This window comes from Mustelus asterias, chromosome 15, assembly GCF_964213995.1.
Source record: "Mustelus asterias chromosome 15, sMusAst1.hap1.1, whole genome shotgun sequence".
NCBI lineage: Eukaryota > Metazoa > Chordata > Chondrichthyes > Carcharhiniformes > Triakidae > Mustelus > Mustelus asterias.
This window is the reverse complement of record NC_135815.1, coordinates 35,279,294-35,301,362: the sequence shown is the minus strand read 5'-3', so window position 1 is coordinate 35,301,362 and position 22,069 is coordinate 35,279,294. Positions and strand designations below refer to the sequence as shown.

The 22,069-nt window shown below is 43.1% G+C and overlaps 1 protein-coding gene across 1 annotated transcript; it reads right to left on the bottom strand.

Moving 5' to 3' along the window:
- Nucleotides 1–1,650: 1,650 nt before the first annotated feature.
- Nucleotides 1,651–21,359, bottom strand: LOC144504717 (calcium/manganese antiporter SLC30A10-like). The gene is made up of 4 exons (XM_078230464.1): nt 20,924–21,359; nt 20,180–20,254; nt 13,656–13,895; nt 1,651–2,129 (listed from the first exon to the last, which is right to left on the bottom strand). Exons 1-4 carry the CDS (start codon nt 21,357–21,359, stop codon nt 1,651–1,653), a joined length of 1,230 nt encoding a protein of 409 aa, XP_078086590.1.
- Nucleotides 21,360–22,069: the final 710 nt, after the last annotated feature.

The following is a 22,069-nucleotide window of genomic DNA, read 5'->3' as shown; positions in this document are numbered from 1 at the left end:
TAGATATTGTGCCTTGTGTCTAAAAGTGAAAAAACAAGTCGTTTTAAACCAGACTGCATATCAAAACAAAGCTAGAGTATAAAACAAAGCACTGAAAGAGATATGAATAAAATTCAGCCCATCAAACCCATTCCTTTCATATACCATTTACCCTAATACACCTCATACTTGACATGTACACCATTTGAAAATATCTCTCTCCATTTCCTTCCCAAAAAGGTAATCAGGCAAAACTTCAGCCTTACAATGCAATTTCCTTTGGAAAAGGTCATTTATTCATTAAATTTTGCCAGAGTATATTACAAATATGCATTACTTCCAGAAGGAAAAACTCCAATCTCTGGTCTCACTTTAGGATTGTCATAATTTTCGCCACATAAATAAAAATCTTATCACAGGGAGTACATTTATGACTCATGTAAGCACAATATTGCAACCACGTGCACCTGGCATGAGTAGGAGTACACATTAAGAAGGCATCGACGAGATTTCATGGCATATGCTTCTGGTGACAAAACTATAACATCCAACATATACACCACTGAGTAAATGTGGCTTCCAGTGGTCGGTTCATAAATCAGAAATTACTACATAAAATCACCCTTAGGTTGTATAAGGGCACACAAGGCAGAATTCTCAGAGCGGCTTAGATTCTCAAGACATGCCCCTTCGATGTAGAGGTGGAAGAATAATTTGCCCTCATCTTCCAAACACACCCCCATGCAAACCCACCACCACCACTGTAATTCAAAGCAATACTTTGGTCAGGATAGAACACTGTGCCCTCACCTCAGCTGAAAGCTCCTTTCTTGCCCTCCTCCCAATCTGTGCATTTTGATCCCTTAGGGTCTACTCAGAATTGGATCAATATTACCTTAATGTCAGGAATTCACTGGATGAGAATCATGGTTAGGAATGAAGCCAAGCCCCACCATTTAATGACACCTGCATATCATATCGTAATGAAGGAAACACGTGTGGCAACAGAAAGTCCAATTTCATGCAACATCTTTTTTTAAATAATGAAGGACAAAGATAAACAATCAGACTGTCGCGGGCCAGATAAATGCAATTGAAGAAGCGTCCTGTATAAAAATAGCACTGCTGAATAGTTGTGTCAAAAAGCAATTACTTGGTACTTGCTCATCTCAAGGTATAGAATTATGCAAAGGAAATTTCAATTACTGTGGTTTGATGAATTTAGAAAAGTTTAAATGATTTTTGTTTCTTGTTTTGAAAGCAATAGCCAGTTGCAGGACATCTGACACCAGTGTTAAAGCTAGACATTTCATGCAATTGAAATGAAATAAAGCTGAGGAACTTGCCCAGGTTTAATGGATAATTTAGTTATTTTTGCAACTTTCGCCTTTGGTCAATTTAACATTCAAATGGCAATTTGTCACTCAATTTCAATGTTAACAAGAACACAAATAAAATCATGAGTTTGGCAAACTCATTTCAGATTATTTATAATGAAGAAGTTCACAGTTAACTGGGTGTAGCTCAGACTCATTAACAGAGGGAGATCTTATTGATCTGTACTCTTCTGTTGCAGACTTGATTTTTATAACAAGTGGAATCTGTGAGTTTACCAGTCCTTGATACAGCTTCAATGCAAAATCTGACTTCTTTCTTGCATATAAAATAAACTCATAGTGATGCACTGTGCAAATGCAATAGCCCATTTGTGGCTTCCTTTCCTGCTTCCTCCACGTCTTTGGCTGTCGGATCGTAGGATGGAAGAATGGAAAGTTCTTCTGCGTTATCTTTCTCTGCATTGTTACTCGAGGCGCCTGGAGGATTGTTACTCATCTCGATATATCCCTCTGCTTCGAGGTTGTGGTCTTTGGGTGGGGCGCAACACATTTTATTCTCACATTCCCTTAACATACAGGGGGAGCTGCACATCACCGTAGAGTCAGTCGCTCTATCAAGAAACTCTGCTTGAATGGTGACAGAGTGAATTCCTGCATTGTGGAAGATCTCACGTATCCGTAATGCTGCTGTTTTATAGCTGGATGCGTCCAAGCATTTCACATGAAGTGAAGCAATATTCTTACCTCCGGCCAACTCCCATATGTGGAGTTCATGAACCCCATGCACTCCATCAACTGCACACAATTTTGCATCTGTAAAGCATGGGAAATGGAACTTTAGAATTTGTCCAATGAACAAAAATAGCAGATAATTCAAAATGAGGTTTACGCTGCTGAACTTAATGGTGAGTTGCTTGACCAGTTTGTTTAAAAAGAACATCTGAGTCTGTTAGAAAGAAGGAAAACTGGTTGGACACGTCCAGCCCAGAGGGACTTCATTAAGAGTCATGGTAAAGGTCAGACTGTTGCATCCTCCTGATGGAGGAGGGATTTTATAAGTTGAAAAGCTGAAAGTGGAGGGCCTGAAACAAGCATGTAGAAATTAGCTCATGGGATCCTGTATTAAGAAAAGATTAGTTATAATAAACATATTAGCTTTGTAACCTTTGCACTTTGAGTGAGGCCATAAAAAGCTTAATCACAAGCTTGAACTTAGAACAGAACCAGTGCACTTCCTGGACCAACAGTATATTATTTCTGCTAATCCAAGACTGAAATATTAAGCTGAATTTAATCCTGTCGTATTCAAGAACTGATTATTAAATTGTACTTCCAATTAATTTGATTTAAAATACACCAATTGCATTCTCTCACTATGTTTCACAATCTAACTGCAGTTACACTAAACATTTTTGGATTTTGGCCAGAATGTTTGGGCCGTCCACACCTGCGGGATTCTCTGGTCCCGCCGCAGTGAATGGAGATCTGGTTGACATCTCGCTTGCAGCGGCGGCGGGGCGTGAACGGACGGAAAATTCTGGCCTTTATGTTGAAATCAGAGTTGATAAACCTGACTGTGCAATCATCTTCAATGAGCTAAAAACTTCACTTTCAGCAAAAATATTGTTCACAACCATTAGCTAAAAGTAAACGTTAGGACGTTAGCACTGCTGCCTCATAGCACCAGGGACCCGGGTCAATTCCTGGCTTGCGTCACTGTCTGTGCGGAGTCTGTACGTTCTTCCTGTATCTGTGTGGGTTTCCTCCGGGTGCTCCGGTTTCCTCCCACAGTCCAAAGGACATGCTGGTTAGGTGCATTGGCCATGCTAAATTCACCCTCAGTGACCTGAACAGGCACCACCACCCCCACCCACCAACATTCCCCCCACCCCCCTCCCGTCCCTTCGCCCCTCCTGTAAGTACAGTCTCCTGTCTGGCTTCAGTTCCTCTAGTACCTTACCCCTCGTGCCAATATCTCTGCATCGCCCATTTACATGATGTGGAGATGCCAGCGTTGGACTGGGGTAAACACAGTAAGGAGTCTAACAACACCAGGTTAAAGTCCAACAGGTTTATTTGGTAGCAAACTCCACTAGCTTTCGGAGCGCTGCTCCTTCGTCAGGTGAGTGGGAGATCTGCTCATAAACAGCAAACAGGGCATATAAAGGCACAAATTGAATTTACAGAATAATGAATAATGATTGGAATGCGAGTCTTTACAGCTAATCAAGTCTTAAAGGTACAGACAATGTGAGTGGAGAGAGCATTAGCACAGGTTAAAGAGATGTGTATTGTCTCCAGACAGGACAGCCAGTGAGACTTTGCAAGTCCAGGCAAGTTGTGGGGGTTACAGATAGTGTGACATGAACCCAAGATCCCGGTTGAGGCCATCCTCATGTGTGCGGAACCTGGCTATCAGTCTCTGCTCAGCGACTCTGCGCTGTCATGTGTCGTGAAGGCCGCCTTACCTGAATATCAGAGGCCTAATGCCCGTGACCGCTGAAGTGCTCCCCAACAGGAAGAGAACAGTCTTGCCTGGTGATTGTCGAGCGGTGTTCATTCATCCGTTGTCGTAGCGTCTGCATGGTTTCCCCAATGTACCATGCCTCGGGACATCCTTTCCTGCTGCGTATCAGGTAGACAATGTTGGCCGAGTTGCAAGAGTATGTACCGTGTACCTAATGGATGGTGTTCTCACGTGAGATGATGGCATCCGTGTCGATGATCCGGCACGTCTTGCAGTGGTTGCTATGGCAGGGTTGTGTGGTGTCGTGGTCACTGTTCTCCTGAAGGCTGGGTAGTTTGCTGCGGCCAATGGTCTGTTTGAGGTTGTGCGGTTGTTTGAAGGCAAGAAGTGGGGGTGTGGGGATGGCCTTGAGATGTTCGTCTTCATCAATGACATGTTGAAGGCTCCAGAGGAGATGTCTTAGCTTCTCCGCTCCGGGGAAGTACTGGACGACGAAGGGTACTCTGTCCACCGTGTCCTGTGTTTGTCTTCTGAGGAGGTCTGGAGACAATACACATCTCTTTAACCTGTGCTAATGCTCTCTCCACTCACATTGTCCGTACCTTTAAGACTTGATTAGCTGTAAAGACTCGCATTCCAATCATTATTCATTATTCTGTAAATTGATTTTGTGTCTTTATATGCCCTGTTTGCTGTTTATGAGCAGATCTCCCACTCACCTGACGAAGGAGCAGCGCTCCAAAAGCTAGTGGCGTTTGCTACCAAATAAACCTGTTGGACTTTAACCTGGTGCTGTTAGACTCCTTACTGTGTTCACCCATTTACACCCATACTGCAATTGAAAATTCCAACGTCCTTCAGGATTAATCGTAAATAAGGGAGCAAATCCTCCTGCACCTTCCACAGCTCTGTGGTAAGCATTGCATACATTTACCTGTCGGAAAAATCATGGAGAAACTCATAACACACCAGGAGAAAACATGGCAGCAAAATATGTTCTAGCAATGCACTACTGAAGATCAATTCACTCATACTTGTGTTTATACAGCACCTTATCATGTTGAATTGCTTCAAAGCACAATGCGGTGAATTACTTTGGGATTACAGAGTTTTATTAAACATGCACCATTTGCCTCCAGATTTCACAGACAGGAGTACAATAAATGATTAGCTTATCGTTTGTCTGGGAGAGAAATCTTGGTCAGACCAGTGGGAGAACTGCATAATCTTCTTTGAGTTGTGCCATCTGATCAAGAAAACAATCAAATCCTTGGATACCATCTCAATACCATGCCAATAAAACAGCACTCTCTCAGTACTGCACATCAGGGTCAGTCCAAGAAATCAGTTCAAACCTACAGTCATCTGACCCAAAGGTTAATCCAAACTAACGCAAAATAGCTGTATGGACTTTGTACGGTTAACAAGTGGAAAGTGGCAAGAATATGCTTTTTATAGAATAGAATCCCTACAGTGCAGAAGGAGGCCACTCAGCCCATCGAGTCTGCACAGACCACAATCCCACCCAGGCCCTATTCCCGTAACCCCACATATTTACCCTGCTAATTCCCCTGACACTAGGATCAATTTAGCATGGTCAATTAACCTAACCCGCATATCTTTGGACTGTGGGAGGAAACTGGAGCACCTGGAGGAAACCCACGCAGACAGGAGGAGAATGTGCAAACTCCACACAGTGACCCAAGCCGGGAATCGAACCCGGGTCCCTGGCGCCGTGAGGCAGCAGTGCTAACCACTGTGCCACCGTGCTGCCACTTTTCAGTGTTAAATCTATCATGTGAATATGAACAAAAGAACAAACCTGACATTTTTTTCCAGCATGCAGGAAATAAAGCATCAGTTATCCAAAGCTAAGCATATGCAGGAGACAACAATGAAAGAATAATGAGATGGGAATTCTCAATTCTGTGACTGGATGTTCAAAAGAAAATAATCCCTTTTGCTAATTGGAAAACCTGGGAGTTCAGGCCCTGATACACACATCTCCCTATCTGTGGCTGCTGCTTTACTGATGGTTCTTGCTGGTGTAAAGTCCTCCTAAAGTACCTCCTAAAGGCCCACCCGATATAAATGTGATCAATGAAGTTTAAAAGCTGAGCTGGATAGGTTTTTTTTCAGTGAGGACATTACAGAATTTAGACTCAAGGCAGGTAAATGGAGCTCAGGTATAGATTACCTGAGGGAATGTCAGAAGAGGCTTGGGGCGACAGAATGACCCACTCATATTTCTATGGGTACAATTTAGAGTGGTCTGCCAATACTGCACACATCCAGCAGATGCCCCCTTTGAATGCCAAACACACTGACCAAAATAAAGTCCAATGCAACTCATTCCAGAAGTGACCATGTGGCCTTTTGGAGGCAAAACGGCCCTTATAGTGCCAAAAACAAAATGGGTGTTGAGGAGCCAAATTTCATGGCCTTTCTTTCATTACAAATGGTTCTCTGTCCCTGCAGATCTTTGTGGGACCAGGTAGCACACCTCACGGGTAAGTCTGAACCTCCTCAGCCTCTGTGTCTGTGTCACTTTCACATAGCTGAATCTAATGCAGTGGATGCGCTGACTGGGATTCCTGATGCAGTTTATCCGTCTGTGCCTTTTGAGCTGCTATACCTCCTCCTGTTCCTCACTCAGTTGGCCAAGCACCGGCTACTACACCCATGCTTAGACAGAAAAGTAATGGTATCACTACCCTTCAATTACAATTCTCAACAGGTCCGGACTTCAGTACAATACTTTATCTCCATGTGCCTTCATTGTTGCAGTACTGACTGTCTTAACTAGGCCTTAGGTTCAACTGTCTTATTTTCCAACCTCTGGGGAGGGGGAAGTATGGGGAGTGGGGAGGGAGGGAGAAGGGAAGGGAGGGGACAGGGAGGAAGGTAAGAGGAAAGGAGAGGAAGATCTCTTGTTCAGGCTCCCAGGCTTGCTTCAGTGTGTAAATTGAACATAGCATAGATTCTCCCACCCAAAAACGTATGGAGTTTTTAATATCCCTTTGCCCAAGTCCTGCCTGTGGTCACTCCAACTACAAGGGAGAGCTCAGTATATCCCTTGCTTACTGCCAATCTAAGTCAATGAAACAATTCTGCTCTCTTAACCAAGGAATCTGTTTCATCTGGAACCTATTTTATTTGGGTGGCAAAGGTATATGCCAACCCCACCAGCGTAGGGAGGAAGGTATCACGGAAAATAACGGACACCTTTTCAAAGCTGAAACTTATGTTAACAGGATTATTTCACTGTTATTCACTTAGAGTGATTAAAGCAATCAATGTCGAGATGCTCACTGATCAAGAGAAGTTGCACCACGAAGCAGTTTATTAGCCTTTCTATTTTCAGCAAACAATATTGTTTCAAAGCAAATTAACACATGAGGTTAAACACTGCTGTTGCCTCAATATCTGCGGCTCTATCTCCAAACATTGACACAATGTTAACAAGAACATCCTGAACAAAGGAAGAAAAATCACAATATTCTCGTGAATGAATCCAGTCTTAAATCATATCTTCAAGGATGTCTGAAATCGCTCCACGGGCAATGGATTATTTTTCAAGTGCAATCAAGTTTTGAAGAGAGGTTATTGTCTGGGTGAAATGCAAGTCAATTTGTAGACACAAACAGCAAATTAAATAAATAGCCATGTTATGGATGGTTGATGGAAAAATACGGGTTAGGTCACCTGAAGACTTTCTTGCTCTTCATGTAGGTAGCATGAAAACCTTTCTATCCACCTGGGAATGGTATCTGATGCTGAGATCAGTGACCAATCACATATTTGTACTATCATTAATACTGCCAATTGCCACCTCCGGAACATTTTTCCCATTTCGGCTCACTTGCGGCTGAAACCTTCATTCACGCCTTTGTTATCTCCAGACTTGACTGTACCAACGAACCCCTGGCTGCCCTCCCACATTCTGCACTCCGTAGGCTTGAGGTTATCCAAATCTTGGGCGGCATGGTGGCACAGTGGTTAGCACTGCTGCCTCACAGTGCCTAGCACTGCTGCCTCACAGTGCCTAGCACTGCTGCCTCACAGTGCCAGGGACCCAGGTTCGGTTCCCGGCTTGGGTCACTGTCAGTGTGGAGTTTGCACGTTCTCCCAGTATCTGCGTGGGTTTCCTCCGGGTGCTCTGATTTCTTCCCACAGTCCGAAAGACACGCTGGTTAGGTGCATTGGCCATGCTAAATTCTCTCTCAGTGTACCCGAACAGGAGCCGGAGTGTCGCGAGTAGGGGATTTTCACAGTAACTTCATTGCAGTGTTAATGTAGAATCATAGAAACCCTACAGTGCAGAAGGAGGCCATTCGGCCCATCGAGTCTGCACCGACCACAATCCCACCCAGGCCCTACCCCCACATATTTTACCCGCTAATCCCTCTAACCTACACATCCCAGGACTTTAAGGGGCAATTTTTTTTTTAACCTGGCCAATCAACCTAACCCGCACATCTTTGGACTGTGGGAGGAAACCGGAGCACCCGGAGGAAACCCACGCAGACACGAGGAGAATGTGCAAACTCCACACAGACAGGGACCCGAGCCGGGAATCGAACCCGGGGCCCTGGAGCTGTGAAGCAGCAGTGCTAACCACTGTGCTACCGTGCCGCCCTAAGCCTACTTAAGCCTACTTGTGACTACTTAAGCCTACTTGTGACTAATAAACTTTAATTTTTAACTCTGCTGCCCACGTCATATCTCTCACTAAATCCCGTTCATCAATCACCCCTGTGCTCTCTGACTAACAGTCAAGAAAACTTGTTGATTTTAAAATGATTATGTTTGTTTTCACCCCTCACGATCTCTGTAATGTCCTCCAACCCCACAATCGGACAACACATCTGGATTCATCTAATTCTGGCCTCTTGAGCATTCCTAACTTTAATTGCTTCAGCATTGCAGGTCACGCCTAGGCCCCAAGCTCTGGAATACCCTCTCCACGTTTGTACCTTGCTTTCCTCCTTTAAGGCACTCTTTGATATGGCTTCTTTGACTAAACTAACCGAATCATCTGACTTTATGGTGATAATTTTGAGCCTGTGTTAGCCGTCAGTGTAAACGCCGATTCTGTCCGGCGAGATCTCTTTTCCTGATTTTCCATGCCCCTCGCACGTGACGTAACGAGGTTCTTGCCTCATTTCAGTTAATTTTACAGGGATTCCCACAGTATGCTCCCCCCTCACTGAATATTCATATCTCGCTGACATGACGTCATGTCAAAGTTTACGACAGGTTTTTAAAGGCTTGCAGCAGTCGAAGGGGAGCCTGCCGGGGGCGCCAAAGTAGTTTTAGCCACTGGGAAGGGGAGAGGGACACACCCTGGCATTGCCCTCTGGCACCTTGGCGGAGCCAACCTGTTATCAGGTCCCGTCCCACCAGAGTTACGGTGAAAACCCCAGATTTATTTGGCACAGGGTGCACTAAAAACCAGAGCGAAAGCTCGACTGAAGAGCCGCATGCCAATTTTCACACCTTAGCCAGCACTCTGTGCACTGAGGGGCGATTCCGCCCAGTATCTCTGTATGTAGCTCAGTGTCATATTTTGCTTTGAAATGTTCCTTTGAAGCGCCTTGGGGCATTTTATTATATTAAAGACACTATGCAAATATAAGCTGTTGTTACAGACAGACAAGATCTCCATTTGAGGTTTCATCCAAAAATACAATACCTACAAAATGCATCCCCTACAAGAATGCAGAACTCCTCAAGTCTCACGTTAAAGTGCCACCCAGGTTTACATGCTTAACTCCTAGAGTATGCCTTTTTATGATAAGTTTTTGAAATTTCAACAACTATTTCACATTGACACTAGAAAACTGGAAGGAAAGAGCATAACAACTGTTCAGATATTAAACTTACACAGCAAACTAATGGTGAATTCCCCTTTTACACTCACATAGACTGCTGCTCAGATGGTGCTTACAAAGAGTCTGTTAATTCCCATAGGAATTAAGCATAAACCTCCCTGTGACATTTGGTGCCAATGCTTTTGTAGCCTTTGTCAGGCATGCTGCTGGATTAAAATGTTACTGAACTCTTGTGCAAAGAAAGGGCGAAATAAGTTTTTCAATGAAAAAAGAGAAAATGACCATTTGTCTTAGTCCTAAACAGAAACCAAACAAAATCACGTACTCAGAAATCATTCACTTTAAAGTTCAAGCTCCCACCATTTTGTCAATTACAGAAGGAAATAATCATCATTTGTTAAAAGAGAAGTACAACTTCAAAATGCCCTGGGGAGGTTTTTGAAGGAAATGCAATCATCACGCATTAATAATTTAGACTTAAATTGAAACAATATAACTGTAATTGATTATGCTGTTATGCAGATCACAAAAGATGAGTTATAATGTAATCCCTTAAAGTGACTGGAGATGGAACACTTAAGTTTTGAAGAGAGGTTGGATGGACTTGAGCCATTTTCGTTGAAGCAGAGAAGACTGAGGGGGCGGCGACCTGATCGAAGTGTACAAGATGATGAGGGACATGGACAGAGTGGATAAGGAGCAGCTGTTCCCCTTAGTTGAAGGGTCAGTCGTGAGGGGACATAGGTTCAAGGTGAGGGGCAGGAGGTTTAAGAACATAAGAACTAGGAGCAGGAGTAGGCCATCTGGCCCCTCAAGCCTGCTCCGCCATTCAATAAGATCATGGCTGATCTCTTCATGGACTCAGCTCCACTTACCCGCCTGCTCACCATAACCCTTAATTCCTTTACTGTTCAAAAATGTATCTATCCTTGCCTTAAAAACATTCAATGAGGTAGCCCCAACTGCTTCACTGGGCAGGGAATTTCACAGATTCACAACCCTTTGTGTGAAGAAGTTCCTCCTCAACTCAGTCCTAAATCTGCTTCCCCTTATTTTGAGGCTATGCCCCAAGTACTAGTTTCAGCCGCCAGTGGAAACAACTTCCCTGCTTCTATCTTATCTATTCCCTTCATAATCTTATATGTTTCTATTTCTTCTGAATTCCAATGAGTATAGCCCCAGTCTACTCAGTCTCTCCTCATAAGCCAGCCCTTCCAACTCCGGAATCAACATAGTGAATCTCCTCTGCACCCCTTCCAGTGCCAGTATATCCTTTCTCAAGTGAGGAGACCAAAACTGTACACAGTACTCCAGGTGTGGCCTCACCAGCACCTTTTACAGCTCCAACATAACCTCGCTGTTTTTAAACTCCATCCCTCTAGCAATAAAGGACAAAATTCCATTTGCCTTCTTAATTACCTGCTGCACCTGCAAACCAATTCCTTGAGATTCCTGCACAAGGACACCCAGGTCCCTCTGCACAGCAGCATGCTGCAATTTTTTACCATTTAAATAATAGTCCATTTTGCTGTTATTCCTACCAAAATGGATGACCTCACATTTACCAACATTGTACTCCATCTGCCAGACCCTCGCCCACTCACTTAGATTATCTATATCCCTTTGTAGACTTTCAGCATCCTCTGCACACTTTGCTCTGCCACTCATCTTGGTGTCGTCTGCTAATTTTGACACACGACACTTGGTCCCCAACTCCAAGTCATCTATGTAAATCGTAAACAATTGCGGTCCCAACACTGATCCCTGAGGCACACCACTAGTCACTGATTGCCAACCAGAAAAACACCCATTTACCCCCACTCTTTGCTTTCTGTTAGTTAACCAATCCTCTATCCATGCTAATACATTACCCGTAATACCGTGTACCTTTATCGTATGTAGCAGTCTTTGGTGCGGCATCTTGTCAAATGCCTTCTGGAAATCCAGATACACCACATCCACATGTTCCCCATTGTCCACTGCACATGTAATGTTCTCAAAGAATTCCATCAAATTAGTCAAACATGACCTTCCTTTCATGAACCCATGCTGCGTCTTACCAATGGGACAATTTATATCCAGATATCTCGCTATTTCTTCCTTGATGATATATTCAAGCATTTTCCCTACTACAGAAGTTAAGCTACCTGGCCTATAGTTACCCACCTTTTGTCTACCTCCTTTTTTAAACAGTGGCGTCACATTTGCTGTTTTCCAATCTGCGGGAACCACCCCAGAGTCCAGCGAATTTTGGTAAATTACCACTAGTGCATTTGCTATTTCTCCCCTCATCTCTTTTAGTACCCTGGGATGCATTCCATCAGGACCAGGAGACTTGTCTACCATTAGCCCGATTAACTTGCCCAACACTACCTCTTTCGTGATAATGATAGTTTCTAGGTCCTCACCTGCCATGGCCTTCCTGTCATCAATCTTTGGCATGTGTCTTCCACTGTGAAGACCGACACAAAATACCTGTTCAATGCCTCAGCCATTTTCTCATTTCATTACATCCCCTTCTCATCCACTAAAGGACTAATATTTACTTTAGCCACTCTTTTTCATTTTTTTTCTTTGTAGAAACTTTTGCTATCTATTTTTATATTCTGAGCTAGTTTACTCTCATAATCCATCTTACTTTTCTTTATAGCTTTTTTTGTGGCTTTCTGCTGACCTTTGAAGACTTCCCAATCCTCTAGGTTCCCACTAACCTTTGTCACTTTGTATGCATTTTCTTTCAATTTGATACCCTCCTTTATTTCCTTAGATATCCATGGCTGATTATCTCTTTAGGGGGGATGTGTGGAACAGCTCTTTTAACCAGACGGTAGAGACGATCTGGAATGCGCAGGCTGGTAGGGTGATAGAGGCGAGTTGTCTCACATCCTTTAAAAAGTACCTGGAGGAGCATTTGGCACATCATAACACTCAAGACTATGGGCCAAGTGCTGGTAAATGGGATTAGACGAGAGGTCAGGTGTTTCTCATGTGTCAGTGTAGATTCATTAGGCCGAAGGATCTCTTCTGCACTGTATGATTCTACGACTGCTGATCTGTAGATGTTGGGAGGAATTTCACAAAAAAGAACTAAGTGTCATAACAGTGAGAATAATGGAATGATCCACCAGCCTCTCAGGCGTGATCCACACCGCAATCGTCCCACACTCAGTCACATTTTTGTAGAATTGGGAGTTTCGCACCGTTCCACCATAGCACCCCCATCATAGCACCCACTCAGGCCCCACCCCCTTAGCACTGCCTCTGGCAGAATTGGCGGTGCCCACCTGGCAGTGCTGTGGCACCCAACTGGCACTGACAAAGTGTCTGGGGGCCACTGCCGAGGTTGTCCTCACGGACATGGAAATCTGGCCCAGGTTGGACACCTGTCCTGATCTACACCTGAAATTCTGTATCAGTATCTACCAGACTGATTGATCTCTGTATGCTTACAAGGTCAACACCACTGGAAAAGTGAATCATCCAGCATCAGTTTTCAGCTCACTGACCTCTGTTAAGGAATATTCCATTGGACTTTGATTCTGGGCTCTACTACCCACATGAAACAATATTTCTTTTCTCTGTGGTCTCTGCACTGTAAATCCTTCTTTTCTCTATCCTTCTTTTACTGTGTAAATGCAAAGGAGGAAACATTGTGACCCTCCTGCGTTTTGAGTGTCTGCAAATAAACTAACCCTCTGAGTTCACCTATCTCAAGTTTGCTTTTGGGTTATTAATAGAAATTGTATCACAGCAAAACTGAGGGGTTGTAAACAATCAAAAACACCTTTCTATTTATGGATGGATGATGAGAGGAGAAATTGCTGCTGTTTAAATTAACCCCCTTTCTGCCCAAAACATTTGAATTTGTTTTCAGCTAGTTTAATGTCAGGCAACTTAGAGCAGATTAAATGTAGCATTGAGTATTAAACTCTGGACATAGAAAGTCATTTTCTTATGATTGGGATATGGATTTCCATTTTTAACAAGAACTCCAAATCATGATTCATGTCAATTAAACGTGCAAACAGATTAGCTTACCCAAATCATGAAGTTTGATCCCACTGGGTACCATCTGGAGCAGAATAACTGTTGTTTCTTTTACGAGTGGGAATGCAGATGATAGAACTATTACAACCATGATGATGGTCAAACTTGGGTCCACATAGCATTCCCAGTTACAGAGTTCATCTTCATCAAGTGGAAGTAGATAGAAAACAGTAGCAGCCACGACCACAACCACAGAACCCAATGCATCGCCCATTACTTGTAGAAGGACACCTGGATAATAAGCATTTATTAGAGGCTTATTTCTCATAAAGTACAATAAAATCAGTGTGCTTCACTAGCCAGTGAACACTGTTAATCTAAACTGCTCTCTCTCCTTACACAGTAATGTAATTATAGTTCAAGACAGTTTTACCCTAATGTTGTATGTAAGAAATTGATTAGGAAAGATTTGTTGAAGCTTGTGTTTCTAGTACACCGAATCACCCAGTCTACTATCCAATTTCATTTTGAACTCAAAGGGTGGTACTTTAATGTGGATTAGTGCATAGATTTGGGTATAGGTGATTGTAGAGGCGGGGGGGGGGGCATTTTGTGGAGCTCAGCAAAAATGTGAGCAAGTCAAATTGCCAATTTCATTATGTTAATTTCCAATTGCAGCAACATTAACGTGGGTGCTGGACTTTAACTTTAGCTCGTGGGCCCCAAGTACCTCTCCAGTGAAATCAAAGCGGGGAGATGGCTCCAATTGAGGGGGCTGAAGCCATGGCAGGGGAATATGTCAAAGTGTACTCAGCGCTCACAGCTCGCGGGCTCTCTCCACAAATGGCGTGAGGGTTCTGAGCTCCAGCATTACTCTGGATGGGTTTGCTTGCTTCAGCTTTGTTGTGGTTTATTTTGTCCTGCAATGACGCAGATATGGAGAGCGTTGACATTTAAGATGGAGATGAGGTGTTGCAGGTGTGGGTCTTGAGTGGGAGCTTGAGTGTGAGGAGTATGACAGCAATTGGAGGGCAGCATGGTGCCTGTGGGGTGGGGGGGGGCTCCTTACGGATGTTGGCAAAGGCAAAATGGTGAAGTGGCTGGGTGAAAGATGAAGGTGGAGGTGGGAGGGGTGTGCGAGGGGGTCCAGAAAAGGTCTGCATGACGCTCTCTCTGGCTGAGCAAAGAAGATCTTTCATCTTCTTGTGGCACTACTGCTCCATGCTCTTCTGCAGCGAGCTTGCACTCACTGAGGCTGCCACTACATCCCAGGTTGGGGGTGTAACATTGGTGGGAGGCCTTCTCTTGAGTCAGGGGTAAAGTGCACCCCACCTCTGCTGCACTCCATCCAGAAGTCTGGTCAGGGCTCCCTCTGAGAAATGCGGTGTGGTCTTCCTGGCTGCCATCCCCTGCAGTCGCTGTGGAACAAGTGCTGGGGAGCAATTTATCTGCAGCTTCCCAGTGATTGGTGCAGTTAAGTTGAGAAGTAAGTGGTGTGTGAATCAAAGGGAGGCCACTGCGCGTGCAGCGTGATTCTCATGGCCATAAAACCTTTTGTCGATGAGGTTCAAGATTCGGTCAGAAATTACACCCGAGTCATCAGTGCAATTCAATCCATTTTTCTCGCTGGAACCAACATCTTGCCAAACATGATAATTTGTCCCCATTATTTCTGCAACAGAAACTGTTTAACTGTTATAATCTTAGCAGTCCGGGGAAAAATAGCCCTAATTCACCATATTATTACAAAATAATTTCTCAGAGTCTTTTTTTAACACTATTATCAACATGCTTTAACTTTAACCTGTTTAAAGGGGCAGCCCGGTGGCACAGTGGTTGGCACTGCTGCCTCACAGCGCCAGGGACCCTTCGGCGACTGTCTATGTGGAGTTTGCACATTCTCTCTGTGTTTGTGCGGGTTTCCTCCAGGTGCTCCAGTTTTCTCCTACAGTCCTACAGATGCGCAGGTTAGGTGGATTGGCCATGCTAAATTGCCCCTCAGTGTCAGGGGGATTAGCAGGGTAAATACATGGGTTATGAGCACTGGGCCTGGGTGGGATTGTTGTTGGTGCAGACTTGATGGGCCGAATGGCTTCTTTCTGCACTGTAGGGATTCCATGATAAAACTAGTGAAAAAGGCAATTGAAGATACCTGAAGCACCCCCACTTGATCACAAATAAATGAATTATATTGATAGTACACAAAGTAGTCCCAAATGAAAACTCCCCACGGAGATTCACAGCTTCTTTTTAAAATGACAGATTACAAGGAAGTACAGTTCAATAGTTCAGTCCATCAGTTAACTTAGCCAAGAATGTTAAGATACTATAATAATAAGAGCAAAATACCACAGATGCTGGAAATCTGCAATAAAGACAAACAATGCTGAAAAAACTCAGCAGGTCTGGCAGCATCTGTGGAGAGAGAAAGAGAGTTAACATTTCGAGGCTGTATGATTCTTCTTCAGAGCTAAAGAGTGGGAGAAATGTGATAAGATTTTAAATTGTTTAAGATAGGGTGGAGCAATATAGAAGGTTTCGGATAGGTGGGAGGGAAGGAGAAATTTGACAAGGATGCCATGAAGCTCAAGTCAAAGAGAGTGTTAATGGTGGTGTTGAAGACTAACTCTGTTTCTCTCTCCACAGATGCTGAGTTTTTCCCAGCATTTTCTGCATTGTTCCTTTGATCTTAAAAGTGTCAGCACATCTCTGAAGGGAGTTCACTCGCTTCTTTAAGTAACACAGTAACATAAGATGTATTGAAAGTAGTCATGCAACAAATGCATGTCACACGATCATGATAAAACTGACAAGCGATTTTCTGGCTTATCTTGCTCTCGGAACTTAAAAAAGGAAAATTCTTCTCTGAAACACTGAATCAAAAAGCATTCCGATTGCTCAAGCTCCAAGAAGTAGGTGACCCATACAAACCAGATAGATTCAAGGTACTTGAGTTAGTCTGTGCCAAATTAGCTGATCTCAACTGGCAGGGCGGCACGGTGGCTAGCATTGCTGCCTCACAGCGCCAGGGTCCCAGGTTCAATTCCAGCCTCGGGTCACTGTCTGTGTGGAGTTTGCACATCCTCCCCATGTCTGCGTGGGTTTCCTCCGGGTGCTCCGGTTTCCTCCCACAGTCCAAAGATGTGTGGGTTAGGTTGGAATGGCCATGCTAAATTGACCCTCGTGTCAGAGGGATTAGCAGAGTAAATGGGTGGGCTTGCAGTAAAAGGGCCTGGGTGGGATTGTGATCAGTAGATTTGATGGGCTGAATGGCCTCCTTCTGTACCGCAGGGATTTTATGATATATGAATAAGGGTGCTATAATTGATCTCTGTCCCTGAGAAGCCATTATGATTCTAATTCCTGATTATTATTCATTAATACCTGCTGGGAGAATATGGGTATCAGAGGCAGAATCGAGTTCAGCTAAAAGTAAATTAACCAACTGACATTTACTGTCCACTTTCAAATGAGAGTCAAGGTCTCCTGCATGAGGTATTGAAGGCTAAATAGTGCTTGACGAAACATATTCCAACGGGATGTTCTGACTTCAGGAAAAGATGAAAGATAGATTTTTTAAAAATGCTTATCTAAGTGAAAAGGTTGGGCAGAAAAGCAAAGCTGTACACCAATATTTGTACGAAAAATGGAAATGTAGTTGTTCCTCAGTAAGGGGTCTTCTTCCAAGATTGGGTTCAGACACAGCATTCGGCAGAGACCTCTGCACTACATCTAATCCAAAAGCTTTTGATTCTAACAGTGAGTGCAAATTGGAAATAAATTGCACATGGCCACCCCCTACAGTGCACCGCTCAAAACTGAGCATAAAAACTGTGAAAAGTATTAAACTATTTATTTTGCATGACAGAAACTCAGTGACTTCGTCCTAACATTGGCAGTAAAAATTTTTGAGAATGTGGTATGGCTACATTTTTGAATTACTGTGGGCAAAACCGGTAAGCAATAGATATATATCAAATTTAACTATTGACTGTCATTGATTACAGACTGAATAAAACTATATTCTTTTAGAATATCAAATCTGGCTTCATGTCCTAAATGTGTTCTGGAATTGTATGGAGAATTCATTACAAGTAGCCTTGCATAGATAATGAATAATCCCAAAATGAATGTCAAGTTAGATACAAATTGGGATTCCAGGTAAGATTTGCTAATACAGCATCCAGAATTTCTATAGTATCAAACAGAAAATGCTGCAAATACTTGGTAGGTCAGGCAGGGTCTGTAGAGAGAAATAGAATTAAGATTTCAGGTTTATAACCTTTCATCAGGTCATCAACCTGAAATGTTAACTGTTTCTCTCTCCATAGATGCTGCCTGACCAGTTGAATTTTCCAGCATTTTCCATTTTCATGACAGGTTTCCAGCATTCTTTGTATCATACTTCTGGGTTGTTTGTACATTATCAAAATGTGTAACCGTTATTACGATCTTGTTAGGAACCTTCAAGAAATCCAAACACCCAGTAATTATCTGACAGAACCACGCCACAAGATTCCACATTTTTAAACAAAAATAAACTCTATCATATAGAAAAATGAATTAAACAAAGAAAGCACACTAATTTAACATTATGGTTTATGAAGACATGCTATGAACTCAGTTCTACTTTTTACTTCCCCCTAAAAGTTGTCTTATCTTATGAATTTTTTTCAGGTTCATTCACTTTTCCTCAGACTAACCCAAATGATATATCACAGCCCCCTAGAATTCACTCTGATTTCTCTTTGGTATTCTAAAGATGTGTGGGTTAGGTTGATTGGCCATGCAAAATTGACCCTAATGTCAAGAGATTAGCAGGGTAAATATGTGGGGTTATGGGAGGAGGGTCTGGGTGGGATTGTGGTCGGTGCAGACTCAATGGGCCGAATGGCCTTGTTCTGCACTGTAGAGATTCTATGATTCAATGATTCCAGCTTTTCTCCAACGTACAAGATTTCATGGGAAGCCTTCCATTAGCTTTTGACAAAGCAACCCTTCAGCATTCTTTTAAAACCTCGTGACTCTGAGTTACATATTCCTCTGCAGTGGCTTAAACATCAGAAAACACCCCTGGTTTCTGATAACCTGCTGCTACGTTTTCAAACTGCATCCAAACTGATTCCTTCCAAAACCTCAACTGCAACATAATTAACTGTCCTTTGTTGAGAGGATTGTTGCAGAGTTCTTCCTCTAGCTTCCAGCTAAACAAATCTTCTAGTCGTTTTTTTTCCCCTTACCAACTTTGTCTTATACTGAATGCCAGCTCCCAATTGCGGGCTGTGTCATGAACAACAATTATAGCATTTCCTTCATGGCATAAAATGGTTCGGCACAGACAAGAAGGGCCAAAAGGCCTGTTTCTGAGCTGTAATTTTCTATGGTTCTATGTGTAAGTCTGGCTTTATCGCGCGACTTCCAAGGAGTTACAAGCTACATAAGACCCAAAGCTGAACAGTTTCTTAGCTGCTTTTCCAAATACCAATGAGTCTTGCCTGCTGTCTATGCATTAACTGAATTCACAGTAATAAACACAAAACAAAGAATCTCAGTAAGCCCCTCCGATTACCATGGCAATGGGACCCAGAAGGTTCCCGGGTAGAAATGCAAATGAAGTACCTTTTAATTCTAAGGCTTTCCTTAATTCTGGGAAACCACATCAATAACATATCTTTTACTGAAATAATTACAGATGTCAGTTCTTGAGCTAAGTAAGCCGACCTGCCATTTTAGACTCTCGCCCTTTTACTCTGGCTTTATCGAGTAAACACAAGTCGCCTTCGGAATTGTAATTATCTTAACTCTGTGGTTTGCCAGTCCCTAGATGTTTACAGGGTTATTTCCCCACTGAACTTAGTTTTAGAAGTTGAATTTTAAACGTAAAAAGTTATATCTTTAAAACATATGAACTTTGACATTGGGCATAAGTAACACCATGTAATGATAGAAATCTGTAAAAAAAAATTCTTGTGGTATACTTAAAAACTTAACTAGCAAATTTCCTGTGGTGTTGTTCATAATTATAGAATCATAAAATAATGAAGAATCCATTAGACAATTAAGCTCTATGCTCTCAGAATGGATAACAATTACTGTGACCAGTTAAAACTGCATCTTAGCAGCAGAATACATGCTCTATCTAAAGCTCCTAAAAACAAAATAAAACCTATTGTCTCACTTTACTGAGACCAAAGGAGGTTCATTAGTATTTTCAAATGCTGTGTAAAATGATGCTGAATTGGAGGTTCTTGCTGCTAATGATGACATTAGAAACTGTTTAAAAGGTGTTCACTTTGCCATGGCTGAATCTCTTGCCCAAAACCCTGTGGATAATGTCAAATATGAAATATCCCAAAAAGGGGGGATTAGGAGAAAGTGGGAAATTATGTAAGGTGCTTTTCGTTCACGTTATTCATCAACTGAACGTTACTGCAGGGAGGGGGTTGGGTGGAAGTTGGGAGACAAACTGAGGCAAAAATAAAGAAATCTGACGGTGCATTCCCATGGCAGAGTTTAGGTAAGCGACGAACAGGCTAAATATTGGAGGAAAGATGCGACTAGGGCCACTGTGTTACCTCGAATATTTAAAGCCGATGCAGTTGTTGGCTCTTTGTTTCCCCTTTGTTCTTCGATGCCGGTTGCCAAGCGACCTAACAAAAGAATAACACACACAAAATTCGGTGATCTTCTCTGGGAATGAGCTTGATAGACTGGCACTGATACACTGACACTGAATATTCATCACTCATATACAACAAAGAAAAAAGATGCTGCTATAATAATTATGCAAAATGGCATTGCAACAATGACTGATCGCTCATACAAATTTTTTTAAAAGATGCTATAAGGCAAAATTATACAAAATGACATTGCAACAATGATTACTCATACAATTTTTAAAAAATATATGGTATTAGACATGTGTACACAATTATGCAAAAGATACATTGTAACAGCGACTGCAAAGATACAAAAAAGGGAGAAAACGCCCAAATCTTTATGTTATAAATGCTTATACAATGAGTGGCTGGTTCTTCCATCCTATAGTGTTTCATTTTGCACAGATTCCCACATATCTTGTGATTTGTGCTGAGATTTATCCTGAGTTGTTGCACAAATTACTTGTCCCTGTCAGAAACAATAATTGTTCAATTTTATATTAACCCTCAGCGGTGTGACTGCCACAGTGAGGGGGTTAATATTAAATATTCAATTTTACATTAAGCATCGTGACTGCCACAGTGAGGGGTTAATATGTGTTGTTTGTTTGTTGTTGTTCTTGGGGTGGTGTTTGGAACAGGACTCCTCAGCCAAGCTACCTGTTGGGCGGCTGGCGATTTTCCTCTTGGAGCAGCAGTCCTGGAAGAGGATCAGACCGATGATGTTCACCGCCAGCCCCAGCGCTCCCACGATCAGCACCAGCTCCACGTCGTCGATGCGCCGCGGCCGCAGCAGCCGGATGACCGCCTCGGCGAAGATGGTGAAGGTGAGGGCGGCCAGGAAGACGGCGTTGGCCAGCGCGCCCACCACCTCGGCCCTGGCGAAGCCGTACGTGCTCCACCGGTGCCTCCGGATCCGCGACACCTTGGCCGCCGTCAGGCCGATGATGAGCGAGATGAGGTCGGACAGCATGTTGAAGGAGTCGGACACCAGCGCGATGGAGTTGCCCAGGTGGCCGGACACCAGCTCCACCAGGAAGAAGCCGCCGGTGATCACCAGCATGAAGATCAGGCGGCAGTTCTTGCACCTGCCCATGCTGCCGGCTGGAGAGGCAAGTGCGCCTTGTGGCAGCCAAAACAAACATCAGCCCTGTACGGCAAGTCAAGGGTTACCCCCCTCACTGAAGACGTCTGCCTGTCTCTGTCTGAGATGGGGTGGTTGTATTTACACCTACATCACCCCACCCCACCCTGCCCCACCCCAATCCACTGGTCACAATGGAGAGAAATCAGCCTCAAAGGACATTCCTCAATTTTCACAGTAACTCCATTGCAGTGTTAATGTAAACCAACTTGTGACAGTAAAAAATAAACTTTAAAACAAAGCCCATAATCATGACATTCATCAAAGCCCACAATCATCTCGAGCTAATCTTTTTTTTTGACCATTTTGTGTGGGGTTATTTTTGTTTTGTCAGTGTACATTCTCCCCAAACTTCTCAAGGCAATGAAGGAGAAAGCAACTGTTCAAAAAGCCTCACCAGTTTCCCAATGGAATAAGGTGTGGTGCCCCACCTCACTGTGGTGACTGTTTTGAAAAAAAGTGGAAAGCTGATCGTGCCACCTCGTTTTATTTGATTTAATTTATTATTGTCACATGTATAGTGAAAAGTATTGTTTCTTGTATACTATACAAACAAAGCATACCATTCATAGAGAAGGAAATGAGAGAGTGCAGAATATAGTGTTACAGTCATAGCTGGGGTGTAGAGAAAGATCAACTTAATGCAAGGTAAGTCCATTCAA

What these genes read in the sequence shown, in the direction of transcription:
- LOC144504717 (XM_078230464.1), bottom strand. Translation starts at nt 21,359, where the DNA reads ATGGGCAGGTGCAAGAACTGCCGCCTGATCTTCATGCTGGTGATCACC. An exon ending in AATCGCCAGCCGCCCAACAG is followed by an intron (nt 20,255 to 20,923) that starts GTAGCTTGGCTG and finishes TTCTTTTGTTAG; the next exon opens with GTCGCTTGGCAACCGGCATC. An exon ending in GATCAAACTTCATGATTTGG is followed by an intron (nt 2,130 to 13,655) that starts GTAAGCTAATCT and finishes CATGCTTTACAG; the next exon opens with ATGCAAAATTGTGTGCAGTT.